The sequence below is a fragment of the Nicotiana tomentosiformis genome, chromosome 12 (assembly GCF_000390325.3).
Source record: "Nicotiana tomentosiformis chromosome 12, ASM39032v3, whole genome shotgun sequence".
Taxonomy (NCBI): Eukaryota; Viridiplantae; Streptophyta; class Magnoliopsida; order Solanales; family Solanaceae; genus Nicotiana; species Nicotiana tomentosiformis.
The window spans coordinates 100,740,857-100,754,441 of record NC_090823.1 but is presented as its reverse complement, the minus strand read 5'-3'; the positions used below and the strand labels follow the sequence as shown (position 1 = coordinate 100,754,441).

Sequence of the window (13,585 nt, the reverse complement as noted above, 5' to 3'; positions counted from 1 at the left end):
TCAACTTTGAAATAAATACTCAATTATCACTAGAAAATCCGTAAACATGATAAGAACGATCAATTTAGCAATACTGGGATAAACACGTAGCAATTAGGCAAAGGAAAAAGACAATATAAGAGAAACGGAAGAAAACATGAAAAACAGGTAAATTGGCTGCGCATAAGTACTTGTCACCTCACATATTCGCCGCTCACATGAATTTCACATAGCAAATAGTGTAGGGTTCCTAATTTCCTTAAGCCAGGGTTAGACACAACACTTACCTTGCTCCGAAGGCCACTTAATTCTCAATCACAACTTTTCCTCTAGAATTCACCTCCAAACCACTCGTATCTATTCAAAAATAACTCAATAATATCAAATATTGCTAAAGAAATCAATTACATTGCATAAAATAAATTTCGCAAATTTTCCTCCAAAAAGTCGAAAATCGATCCTGGGCCCGCTTGGTCAAAACCTGAGGTTCGGACCAAAATCTATTTACCCATTCACCCCCGAGCCCAGATATATAATTGGTTTTGGAATCCGACCTCAAATTGAGGTCTAAATCCCCAAATTTCCGAAATCCCTAGTTTCTACCCAAACCCCAAATTCTACCATGAAAACTCTAGATTTTAGGTTGATAATTCATGAAATGTAATGGGTAATTGAAAGAAAAAGGGTTTAGAATTACTTACTAACAATTTGGGGAAGAAAATGACTCTTGAAAATCGCCTCGCACCGTTTGGTTTTTGAGAAAATGAATTTTTTTGGCTAAATCCCGTGTTTGGATTATGTTAAATGCTGGGCGACAATGTTCATCGCGATCGCGTGAACATTGTCGCGTTCGCGAAGAGCAGCCTCCTAAGGACTTACGCGATCGCGGATGGCTCTATGCGTTTGCGAAGGTTTAGCCCGCCTTACCTTCGCGTTCGCGTGAAAGGGCTCGCGTCTGTATAGTGCTTTCCCAGGTCCCCTGCCCAGCCTAGCTAAAGCTATGCGTTCGCGTTTGACATGTCGTGTTCGCGTAGAGTAACTCCTCCTAATGCTCTGCGTTCGCGACCATGGTCTCGCGTTCGCGTAGAGCAAATCCTCCCCCAGCCTAGGTTCCCCTTCGCGATTGCAAGAGCGACTACGCGATAGCGAAGCACAGCATATCAGATACCAGATACAGCAGAAACACCAAATTTTCTTAAGTCTAAAACATCCCGTAGCCTATCCGAAACTCACCCGAGCCCTCGGGGCTCCAAACCAAACATGCGCACAAGTCTAAAAACATCGTACGAACTTGCTCGCATGATCAAATTGCCAAAATAACACCTAGAACTACGAATTTAGTATCAAATCAAATGCAATTCTCAAGAACACTTTAAAATTTCTATCTTCACAACCGGACGTCCGAATCGCGTCAAACCAATTCCGTTTCTCACCAAATTTCACAGACAAGTCTTAAATACTATAATGAACCTGTACCGGGCTTCAGAACCAAAATATGGACCCGATACTAACAATGCCAAACATCAATCAATTCTTAAAAATAAATAATTTTCAGACTTATAATTTTCATAAATAATTCATAACTCGAGCTAAGGACCTCTGAATTCGATTCCGGACATACGCCCAGGTCCATAATTCGATACGGACCCATCTGGACCGTCAAAATATGGATCCGGGCCCATTTACCAAAAATATTGACCGAAGTCAACTAAAATCAACTTTTAAGGTAAAATTCTTATTTTCATCAATTTTCAACATAACAGTTTTCCGAAAACACGCCCAAATTGTGCACGCAAATTGAGAAGGGTGAAAATGAGATTTTTAAGGCTTAAGTACGCAGAATCGAGTTCTAAAACATAAGATGACCTTTTGGGTCATCACATTTATTGACTAGTTTTGGAGCGATGGGCATCAGTTTGAGCTGTTAGAAAGGCTTTGGAACCGGTTATGGAATTTTGGAGTGATGTAAGTCTCTTTTCTAACCTTGTAAGAGGGAATTAATCCCACATGCGAATTAAATTAAAATGTGCTTCTATTTATGGGGGCTACGTAAGCACGAGGTGACGAGAATCCGTACGTAGCTACTAATTATGCTATTGTTCGGGTAGTCTAGGACCCATACCATGCTATACTTACAATGTTTATACCCTACTTGTTAATTTAATTGCTTAAATCATATTGAAACTTGATAAAGGAATTGTTAAAGGTTAAACTTCATTTTATTGACCGTTAATGAGAATTTGGTATTTTCTTGAATAATTACCCCTTAATAAATCTTGAATTGGTTGTTGTAAATGCATTTTCTCTTTTGTGGAGCGGGCCGAACGCCTCAGTAGAAGATAGATGCATCTATGGTTCGTGCCGTTCGACCCTCGGTAGTGCACAATTTAAATATTATGTTGGATCGGGCCGTACGACCTCAACATAATTTGCGCATGATAAATCTTTGGAACTAATTATAATTGATATTGTTTCTTTGGCTTGAGATATAAATTGTTAAATGACGAGAATAAATTTGAAAAAATTTCCTATTAGTAAAAGAATTGTCCACTCACTTCTTGTTATTGAGTTTACAGTTTTTTCATACAATCCATGCTTAAGTATAATATCAGTATTTATTGTTAGTCCATAGTAAGTGTCGGAGTCGACCCCTCGTCACTACTTCTTCGAGGTTAGACTAGATACTTACTGGGTACGCATTGATTTACGTACTCATACTACATTTGGTGCACATTTTTGTGCAGGTGCATATATGTCTAGCAGACTAATGGGCATGGAGGCGCGACTATTTCGGGGACTTAGGTGAGCTGCATCCCATGTTGCAAATTCGCAGCACACCGAGTCTCCATCAGAGTTATCTACCCTCTCCTGTCTAATTGTACTTCCAGACAGATTTTGTATTTCTAATATATTTCCTAGTTGATGCTCATGTACTTGTGATACCAGATTTTGGGTTGTTCAGTATTGTAGTTATGAAAATACTATCATTTACTTTGTAAAGTCTATCTCTTACTATTTAATTGAAGGAAATTATGATTTCAAAAATACTGAAATGAGTAATTAAGTTAATCAATGATTATTGGCTGTCCTGGCAGCGGTGTTAGGCGCCATCACGACCTCTAATAGAATTTGGGTCGTGATAATAAACTACCCACGATTTTATATGAAGACAATGCAACATACATAGCCCAATTAAAGAGAGAATTCATAAAAGGAGATAGGACAAAGTACAATTCACCAAAATTATTTTTCACACATGATTTTCAAAAGAATAGTGATATCAATGCGCAACAAATTCGTTCAAGTGATAATATGGCTGATTTGTTCACCAAATCTCTACCGACATCAACCTTAAAGAAATTAGTGTACAAGATTGGGCTGCGAAGGCTCAAGGATGTGAATTGATGCTCTTATCAGGAGGAGTTAATACCGTTGTGCTCTTTTTTCCTTACAAGGTTTTTTCCCACTAGATTTTCCTTGCAAGATTTTTAACGAGGCAACCAAAAGGCGTATTTCTAAACATGTGTGCTCTTTTTACTTCTCTAGAATTTTTTTCCACTGTGTTTTATTTTAGTTAAGGTTTTAACGAGGCACATTATCTGTTGAATGGACATTCAAAGTGGAGTGTTATAAATAGAATTGTACTTAGAGAGATTTTAGGGATTATTACTTAGTGGCTAAGTCACTCTTTCCCTATAAATAAAGGAGTTCTATTCAATTATAAATCATCCCAAATCAGTAAGAATTCTCTCTCTGTACTTTTATTTGCAATACTCTTCTTCTTCTTTTATTGTTTTAAATATATTATAAGACTATTTTAAACCACGTTCAAACATAAGGGACTATTTTGTATTTTTCACATTTCTCACGTAAGTTCAGACTTTGGACCAAATACTTTGGTGTGGTGCTAAAACCAAGAACTTGCCATTTTCTCCCCAAAATCACTCACCCGCTGGCGGCTGGACTGCTGCAAATTCCTAAGGGCATCATTTACAAGCCTCCGGTGATATCATTTCCCGGCAGCTTCAGGAAACCCTAATAATGGCTTCCCCTATACCGCCACCAAGCTCCGCCGCTTCCGGCGGATTCCAAAACCCTAACAAGTCATTAAGCTTCTTTGCAAACGCAATGAAGAGAAAAGACAGTTTCATACAGTTCTTCGCTATGACTGGAATCCTTCTATTGAGCGTTCGATCACTCGGGCAAAAGTATCGGATACATGATCTCATGGAGGATAATGCTGCGCTGGAGGAAGAACAACAAGGACTAGTTCAGCGAATGCATCATATCAGGCAAAGCTTGCTTGCTGAAGCTGCTCTTGACCCCACTGGCCGCTTGGCTTCACGCCTTCGCCGCCTTTTCGGTGAAGACGGTTGAAGATTTTGAGTCTTGTTCTATGTAAGTGTTATTCCCTTACATTATTGGTTTGATTTTTTTGGAGACTTAGATCTTTTTGAAATGAAATGGGCCCAAATAAGGCGGATAATTTTTTGATTAAGAAAATAATTGAACATTCCTATACTAATGGAAAAGAATGGATAGAAAAGAAAATCAGTGTTTTTGTTGTTGTTTGGTCTGTGACTTTCCATGCTAAGCGTTAATTAGTGTGACTTGATTTGTATGCTATTGGATAGTGTGTGGTCTGTGACTTTACCTGATTCCTTAGAGTCTGTGGATTGTGTAAAGATGATTCTTTGAATGTTTCGGTATACAAATAATACCATTGTAAATCAGGACTTTTATGGAGATAAGTGAGATCTGAATCATACATGTGTTTGTTGTGTGTATTTTATCTTTTTGGGGAGTTTACAAGTGTATTGAGCAAAATAACTATAAGAATGAAATCAGAAAGTAAAAGACTTGATTAGGTGGACATTTTGCACAATTCCAGAGCTTCTGAAAGGATAATAAGTTAGCTATGCTTTGTTATAATTCATCTGGGCATCCTTGCTCAGCTGATCATGTTTCAATCACAAATGTCTCTTCCTTGATACACTTACGGTCCACTTTCTTTTTGGTGGCTGTCTTAGATGTTTGTGTTGTTTTGAAGTCTCCATCATTAGATACGAGCTCCTAAGGGTTGCTGGTTAAGTTTTGTTAGAAGATTGATTCCTTTTGTTAGCTTTTATCGATTTTCATACTTAAATGGTGTATTTATGGGTAATTGATATTCCAAATTTTGTAAAATTGGGTAAGTGTAGGTCCGCACTCTGCTCATCAATCTGTTTTGTTTAGACATGCTAATGGTTTTGATTATCTTTGACTCTAATCCTGCGTCAAAGTTTCAGATTAGGAGAACAATAAATAAGATGTCTGTGTGAAAGATTCCTTTGAGACAATTGTTAATGAGGCTTCCTGTAACTTTATGCTGACTAAATGCAGTAGAAAAGGCATAAATACAGCGATTTTTCCTGTCAGGCTAATTGGTGGACTTGATTCAAATTTGTTGTGATGTAAGAAGCTCAGTCTCTCTCTATCTCTCTTACTGGGATAAATATGTAGAAGTGTTGTACTGCCTGCCAGCATTTCATTTCGAATTGAATGTCTTTCAAATAAACTTTTTTCCCCTTAATAATAGAAGTCTGATCGAATCATTTCACGGACATCCTGCTTGTTGTTTATATCCAATTGTTCTTTTTCTTTTCCAAATTTCTTATACTTACTTTTCCAGTTTCTTAATGCCTCCCATCTCTATTTGTACTCCTCCATTTATGTGACAGGATTGTGTACTAGTATCAGTGTTAGTATTGTCATAATATGAAGATTCTACACATTTTGGAACATCAACAACAACAACAAACCTAGTATAATCCCATAAGTCGGTGGGGAGGGTAGGAGTCCGGAACCAAAAATGCGCTATACCTGAATCTAAAAAGACAGATAGGTATAGCGCTTCTAATATATGCGCTATACCTATTTCAATATTAATAACTTACAACTTGTTTACACTTCCAACGTCTGCGACCTAGATTACACATCCAACATGATCCAAACCACCAAAATTGGGCATATTCCAACTGTTGGTTGGTTCATAACTTGTAAAATTCATATCTGGCCGGTATCCCCTTTGGAAGATACGAGTGTTAGTACAAATATGATACATAAAAAAAAATCATACTACAACAAGGAAAATTGAAATATACCACTAGGCGTGTGAATTATGTAAACTTGGGGAGAAATTATGTCCTCGCTCCTCATTCACCCGTGGAGATAAGTTTAGATCTGGCCAGACTCTTTCAAAGGTAACCTGTTCGGATAAAACCGCTTCAAAAACACCACCAGATGATTGAGCGTTATCCCTATTTTTCGGAACCTCAATATTGTGGGCGTCTTCAGACTTGACGTATATTTCCAGCATTTTTATTACAAGAAGTTCCCGGTGTTCATCCGGAGTCCTCAAAAAGTCTTTTAGAGTTTCATCGTCTTCGATGTTAAACTCAGCATAACAAGCAACCCCTTGTGGAGTTAGCGAATATGAATATCTTCCGGTTACTTTAATATTAACCGAATATTTACTCACACTCATTCTTTTACAAATCAAAGATACCAATTTATTGTACTCCAATGTGAGTGGCAACTTAACAATACACTGTGGAGAACAACTATAATGTACTGAGTTATTCTCCCCGACAACCTCCCCCACAGTATAATGCAACTCTAATTTTTTGCTCTTTAGACATTATGGCATAATGCAGAAAAAATTAAGTAAACAGATATTTCGGAATGAGTAAGCAAAATACAAAATATTTCGGATGCTGAAGAATGAAATTTCGGAATGAATTTTTGAAAAAGGAGTGCATGTCCTTAAGTAAGCAAATATTCTGTGCGAGGGGTACAATAATTGGTGGGTATTACGCATAAATTACATGCGCTATACCCACCAATTATTGTGAGCAATTATTGTGGGTCAGTTAATTAACAGGTATAACGCATGTAGTTCATGCGCTATACCTTAACGGACAAACGTGCCGTTAAGGTATAGCGCATGTATTTCATGCGCTATATATAAAAAGGTCACTAGTTGTTTTTTTCACCTATTTTGGTGCTTTGAGTCCTAAAAGACATCATTCTGGTTCTGGACTCGGAGGGTAGTCTCTAAATTCTGTTCCTGATAATTGAACACCATTATAAGTACATTTAATATGCATTTCTCTATTCCATTCTTGCAAATCTTCAGACCATTCAGGAAGTTGCAGACCTTACCTCTACCTTATGAAGGTAGAGAGGTTGTTTCCGATAGACCCTCAGCTCAAGGAGCAGTGATTTTGGAACATCATACAAAGGAAATCATATTATTACCTGCATCCTACGAATATGTGGCATATTTCCATTTTTAGAATGTTCGAAAACATTTCTGCTGTGGAACTTGCATAAGTTCTAAGGAATCAATCTTATTTAACACTTCATAGTTCTGATAAAAAAGCTTGCATAACAACCTATAGTTGTTATGAAGTTGCAAGTTTCGCAAAGGACATTATGAACATTCTGTTTCTTTTGTCAATGAACTAAACTTTTAGGGGTTTAAATCTGAATAGGGAGAATCCAGATAATATTCTTTGCTGAATCTTGAAAAGTAGCTACAGCTGACTGAGCTAAAATATTTGGTTCTCCAAGTGATGTTTTATATAATGATATGATAGATCTCTATGTTGATATGTGGATAACAATTCAACTTTGGATTTCTTTAATTTTACAAGTTTGTTTTACTCCGTGGAGGCTGAGCGGGATCGGTAAATAAACTGTAAAAGAGCTGGCCGTATAATTATGCTTCTGTCACAATTAAAAGCTTAAATTTTCCAGATTTGTCTTTCTTATTTGAATTTTGTAATTTTTTGAATGCCTTGATACTTCTTTTTTGGTCTGATTGAAAATGGAAACCAAGGAAACAAATCTTCAATGGATATATAGGAGGCAACTTTGTTTGATGTAAGGTTAAGTGAAGGCCGAGAGATTGCATCAGTTTAGATTATTATCTACAACTCAGGAATATAAAGTTTGAACTTTGAACTTATTAATAATTGTGTAGCATGCCATGTAAATGTGTACCGGGTCTGTAGCTCCACATTCAGTGTTCCTTAATTAGTCCTTCCAGGCTTTGCTCTAAAGTCAGCTTTTGAGGCTGTCGCGCTTTGACTCCATTAATTTTAGCCACTGTTTTTTTTTTTTCCTGTAAATTATATTGCATATATAAAGCCAAAATTATTTTTTATATATACATAGTATGTTGTATTCCTTTAATTTCTTTGTGTATTTTTTTTTTATATTTTGAATCCTTTAGTAAAAATCTTATGCCGCCACTACTATGGTTATAGCTTGAAGAGCATTAACGTTATATTTTCTTAACTGTTTTTTGGAGCAGATCTGTAAATGTGAGAGAACAAGAAGATGAAAAAGAGGAGAGCATTTGACGGGATTGATTCTTGAGAAAAGGAGTGACAGGATGCAGTGCAATTTCTGGATCACTCCACTGTTTGAAAGCAGCAAATATTTAAGTTCCACATATATAGGGATTAAAAAAAAATCATATGACGGAGTCTACAATTATGGCACATGCACGTAGTTTCCCCTCTCACTTTTCCCTACGCTTATGTGTTCACTGATGCAAATTTTTATTATAAGCTATATTTCTTTGGTATTGCTAATTTTTATTATAAGCTATATTAATAATTTCTATTTTAAAATAAGTATTGATGAAGTATGTTTGAATAATTGGACGACAAAATACATAAGAATGGGTTTGATTTTTCAAAAAAATAAAAAAAGATTTACAGAAAATTGAAAAGGTAAAGTAAATTTTCGATACTGGCTCGTGATGCAACAAAGAAGGATCACGATATGTACAAATTTGAATCTGTACGTAAATAATTCCATTAAATAATTAAGGCTTTGGAAATTTAAAGAAAATTCAAGAGAAAAAGAGTGGTGTGAAATTATAACCTCTAATTAATGATCATTTTTTACATTTTGAAATCTGTTCCAGTGACTACCAAAAGTCTCTCTAATTCAGCTGTGTGTTTATTTTTCAAAAATCACTTCTTCTTTTTTTTGCACTTTAAAGTCATTCAACTTTGTTATTCGTTACCCAAAAATCGTTTTTTTTGTTTTGTTACACAAAAATTAGTTTACTTTGCTCTAGTTATCATAGTTCAACTAATTATAATTTAGAGTTATGTTTGGTATTGCTAATTTTTATTATAAGCTATATTAATATTTGGTATTGCTAATTTTTGTTTTAAAATAAGTATTGATAAAGTATGTTTGAATAATTGGACTACAAATAGTGGTGTAGCCAAGAATTCCGTCAAGGGTGTTCAAACTTTTAAAAAATCAAATTTTTTTGGTTAATGAATGGTGTGCCAAATTTATAAATCAAACTATGCAATATTTAGCTAAACAATAAATAAACTTTTAATAGAACTATAGCTTTATAAATCAAAATTAAAATAACAAAAAGACAATACTAGAATTTTACTGATAAAAGTAAGCATAAAACCAAAGGAAAGAGAGAGTCGAGAGAATTTGTAGTTTGTAGAGAGATTTTGTTGAAATCTTTTTGTAGAGCTTGACTTTTAAATTATAAATTATTTAAGAAATAGTAACTTTTAGTTAAAAAAATACTTTTAAGATTAGTTATTTATTTCTATACAAATTTTAAGTTTTAAGAGTTATTTTACTAGGAAATGTTTTGATTGAAAAAGGATCAAATAAATCACACACGGTGGTCTCCGTTTAGTGTTGGCGAACAAAATAAGTAGAACTTTGAACCCGTGAATAACACGTCACTTTAAACGCACTGCTGAACTACCTCACTCAACTGTGTTAAGGGTGTTTAAAATATAATATATGTCCATATAGAGTAGTATTTAACTTATTTATACAGTATAATATTTCGGCGAAGGGTATGCGCTTGACCACCCGTGGCATAAGGTGGCTACACCACTGTGTACCAATATTTTTAAATCAAACTACACAACCTTTAGCTAAACAATAAAAATAAATAAATGAATAGAACTATAATTTTATAAATTAAAATTAAAATAACAAAGAGATAACATGCAACGAACCGACCGGTTATTTTGAATTTTAGCGTCCATTTGGTTGTTTAAGACTTTGAATAGTTTCATATGATGTATTATGACTTGAGTGTATGGCCGATTTAGGTTTTCGAGTGGTTCAGGATTGATTTGGAAGAATGACTCTTGATTTGGAAGATTTAAGTTGACTTTTGAGTAAATGGAGTCGGAACCAGGTTTTGATTATTCCGATAGGTTCGTATGATGATTTTGGACTTATACGTATGTTCAGATTTGCTTTCGAAGGTTCCTAAAAAAATTCGACACTATTTATCGAAAGTTGGCAATTTGAAGAACTTAGTAGTTCTTAAGTTTGACTAAGAGTTGACTTTGATGTTATTGTACTTCAATTGGTGTTCCGAGACTTTATATATATATATATATATATATATATATATATATATATATATAGTTGAATTGAACTTGTGTGCAAAGTTTGGAAGTAATCCGAAGTGTTCAAGTGTGATTCGGTCACTCTTTTGAAAGAATGAATTAATAACTTAAGAGAAATTCTATTTGGTTTGAGCCTTGATTCTTTGTTATGATATTTCCGTGGGTGTTTTGAGGCTTTGAATAATTTTGGATAATGTATTTGTACTTTTGGTATGATTTGATGGGGTCCCGAGGGGCTCGGGTGTGTTTTGGATCATTGGTTGAGAAACTAGTTAAATTTTTGGAGTTTGACCATGGTCAATATCGGGACAAGATGACCTCTTTTGTGTGTTTGGAGTGTGCAAGAAGGTTCTTAGCGTGATTTATGATTGAAATTCATATATGCTTTGTATCCGGGAGGTTCCGAATGAGTTTTGGGTGCTAAAACGAAGATTTTTTTATTGTTGTTTTTTCTTGATATAAATAATTACTTAAATACCATTTATGTTACTGAAGAAAAACAAAAAGACTCGGGAAGAAGTGACAACCAATTAGCGACGACTCTCATTCCTTCAAATATCTTTTATAATCTTATAACCTTGGATTCATCTTTATTCTTTTTTCAAATTGCATCACGCCTTTTATAGTGAGACTTGTATGATCACTTAGTCTCTAACTATAAATTCTAAGTATATTCTTCTCTTATCTACACAAGACTTTTATTTGCTTTGTGATGTAAGTAATATCTGTCTGATTAAGTGAACGTTATCAATAGCTTCTTATACTACCAAGTTTGGACCCAATACCTTAGCCTTATCATTTTTATTCATCTAATAAGGAAACGATATCGCCACAATATTTCACACAATGCCATCTTAGTGCTCTGACTAAAAGAGATAGTTGTAGGCAAATTTAGCTAAAGGTTGGGAATCATCCCAACTATCTCCAATAGCAAATATTCAAGCTCTCAACATGTCCTCCACGATTTGTATAGTTACACTCGGACCGCCCTTTCGCCTATGGATGGAATATGATACTAAGATCTACTTTTTGAAAAGACTTATAAAAGTGTGAGGTAAACTGTGATCCTTCATCAGCGATGGACATGAGAATCTCGTGAAGTTGGAAAAATTCTTTCTATGTATATTTGCGTATATCTCGCCCCACTATATGTAGTTTTGATCGACAAGAAGTGTGCCCATTGTGTAAACCGGTCTACAATTACCCACATAATGTTATAACTTATAAGCATTCAGGGTAGCCCATTCACAAAGTACATGGTAACTCTTTTCTTTTCTACTCTAGGACTCTGGTTGTTGTAGTAGGCCCAAGGGTCATCGACGTTTAACCTTGTCCCGTTGATAAGTTAAACAAATAGAAACCAAGCTAGCCACAAAAAAAATTATTCCTTCCCACCAATATAATTTCTTTAGGTCATGGTGCATATACGTGTATCTAAAGTCTTGGGCTTCATCAAAAATATATAATGCATCTCAACTTATCTACATTTGCTAAACATAATCTATTACCTAGTCGGAAAAAATGCCCTCACTGCCATAGTCATATCCTTGATTTTACCAGCTAGGACATCATCTTAGTATTTGCACAATCACTTATCCTAGTATTGACTAGCCTTTATGCACTTTATATTTGGCTTAACCAATAAACAATATTTTTTTTTAATTTTTCTCATTAAATCTAATACGTATACCTTCTAGTATATGCATATCTTAGTCCAGAAGTCTCCTTACAGGAGCTATATGCGTCAAACGACCCATTTGTTTTTCTTAATGTATAAGCCATAATATTTGCCTTTTCGAACAATAAAAATAGTACAGTTATATCTTTAGTAGTTCCCTCCATCGACATTACTAAATACTTATATCTCTGCTGGCTCTTGTGCTATGTATAATCTCATAGGTTTCTTCGTATAAGTAGTATCTCAAAATCCTAATAGCAAATACACTGTGGCCATCTCCAAATCACGAGTAACATAGTCTATCTTGAGCTTCTTCAATTTCCTTGAAGCATAAGCTATCACACGATCATTCTGCATGAGAAATATCCTAATCTTACCCTCGAGACATTACATAACATCGTGAACTAGAGCCTAATGGAATAAGGCTAATATTGGTGCAATTGTCAAACATACCTTGGACTTCTGGAAACTCGACTTAAATTCCTCGATCCACTAAAATTTAGTGTTTTTATATACTAATTTGGTGAGTGGTGGTGCTATTCTAGAAGAATCCTATACAAATGCCTGTAGTTTCCTGTCAAGCAAAAAACTTTGGCAATCTATGTAAAAGAAACGAGTCTCGACCATTTATGAATTGCTTTTATCTTCTCAGAATCTACCTTATTTCTATTCTTAGTTACAATGTACCTGACGAACATCACCAAGTCTAGACAAAATTCACACTTGAAGAACTTATCATTAAGTCGATGTTCCTACCATATTTGCAACATATTTCTTAGGTGAACTTCATGCGCTTCTTGGATACAAGAATATACCAGAATTTCATTACTAAACATATTAACAAATACGTCGGAAAATGACTTGAACAACCTATTCATTAAATCCATGAATGCAGCTGAATCATTGATCAGTCCAAAAGGTATTATAAGAAACTCATAGTGCTCGTACTAAATTTTTGAAAGTCATCTAAGGAATATATTCGTCTCTAAATCTAATTGGTGATAACAAGACCGAGGATCGATCTTCGAAAAATGGTAGTTTCCTGTAACTAATGAAATAGGCCATCTATATGGGAAAAATATATTTTTTTGCTTATTGTTACCTTATTCAATTGCTTGTAGTCGATGCACATCGTTAGAGATCTGGCTTTATTTTTTACGAAAATATCAGTGCATCCAAAGGTGATATGCTTGGTTTGATAAAATCCTTATCAATAGGTCATGCAACTTCTTATTTAGTTCACTTTGCTTCGCTAGTTTCATATAATATGTGGGTATTGATATAAATTGTGTCTAGTGCCAAGTCAATTAAAATTTGTTTCTCGTACTCGGGTTAGTCCTAGTAAATACGTTGAAATACATCAAAGAATTTTCTCACTATTTGTACTTTTTTTTTGCAAACTAAGAATCACATCTCTTGGATCCATTTGCGAAAGTTACAAGACCCTAACCACATTTATTCA

General features: G+C 34.9%; 1 protein-coding gene across 2 annotated transcripts; it reads left to right on the top strand.

Annotated features, from left to right (window-relative positions):
- Positions 1-3,869: 3,869 nt before the first annotated feature.
- On the top strand, positions 3,870-8,621 carry LOC104099214 (uncharacterized). 2 transcript variants are annotated; one of them, XM_009606140.3, is made up of 2 exons: positions 3,870-4,377; positions 5,398-8,408. In XM_009606140.3, the coding sequence occupies exon 1, from the start codon at positions 4,021-4,023 to the stop codon at positions 4,354-4,356; it is 336 nt and encodes a 111-aa protein (XP_009604435.1). In that variant the 5' UTR covers positions 3,870-4,020; the 3' UTR covers positions 4,357-4,377; positions 5,398-8,408. The 2 variants fall into 2 exon arrangements, with proteins under 2 accessions (XP_009604435.1, XP_009604426.1); XM_009606131.4 differs by having other exon boundaries at positions 3,874-4,377; positions 8,339-8,621.
- The last annotated feature ends 4,964 nt before the right edge of the window (positions 8,622-13,585 follow it).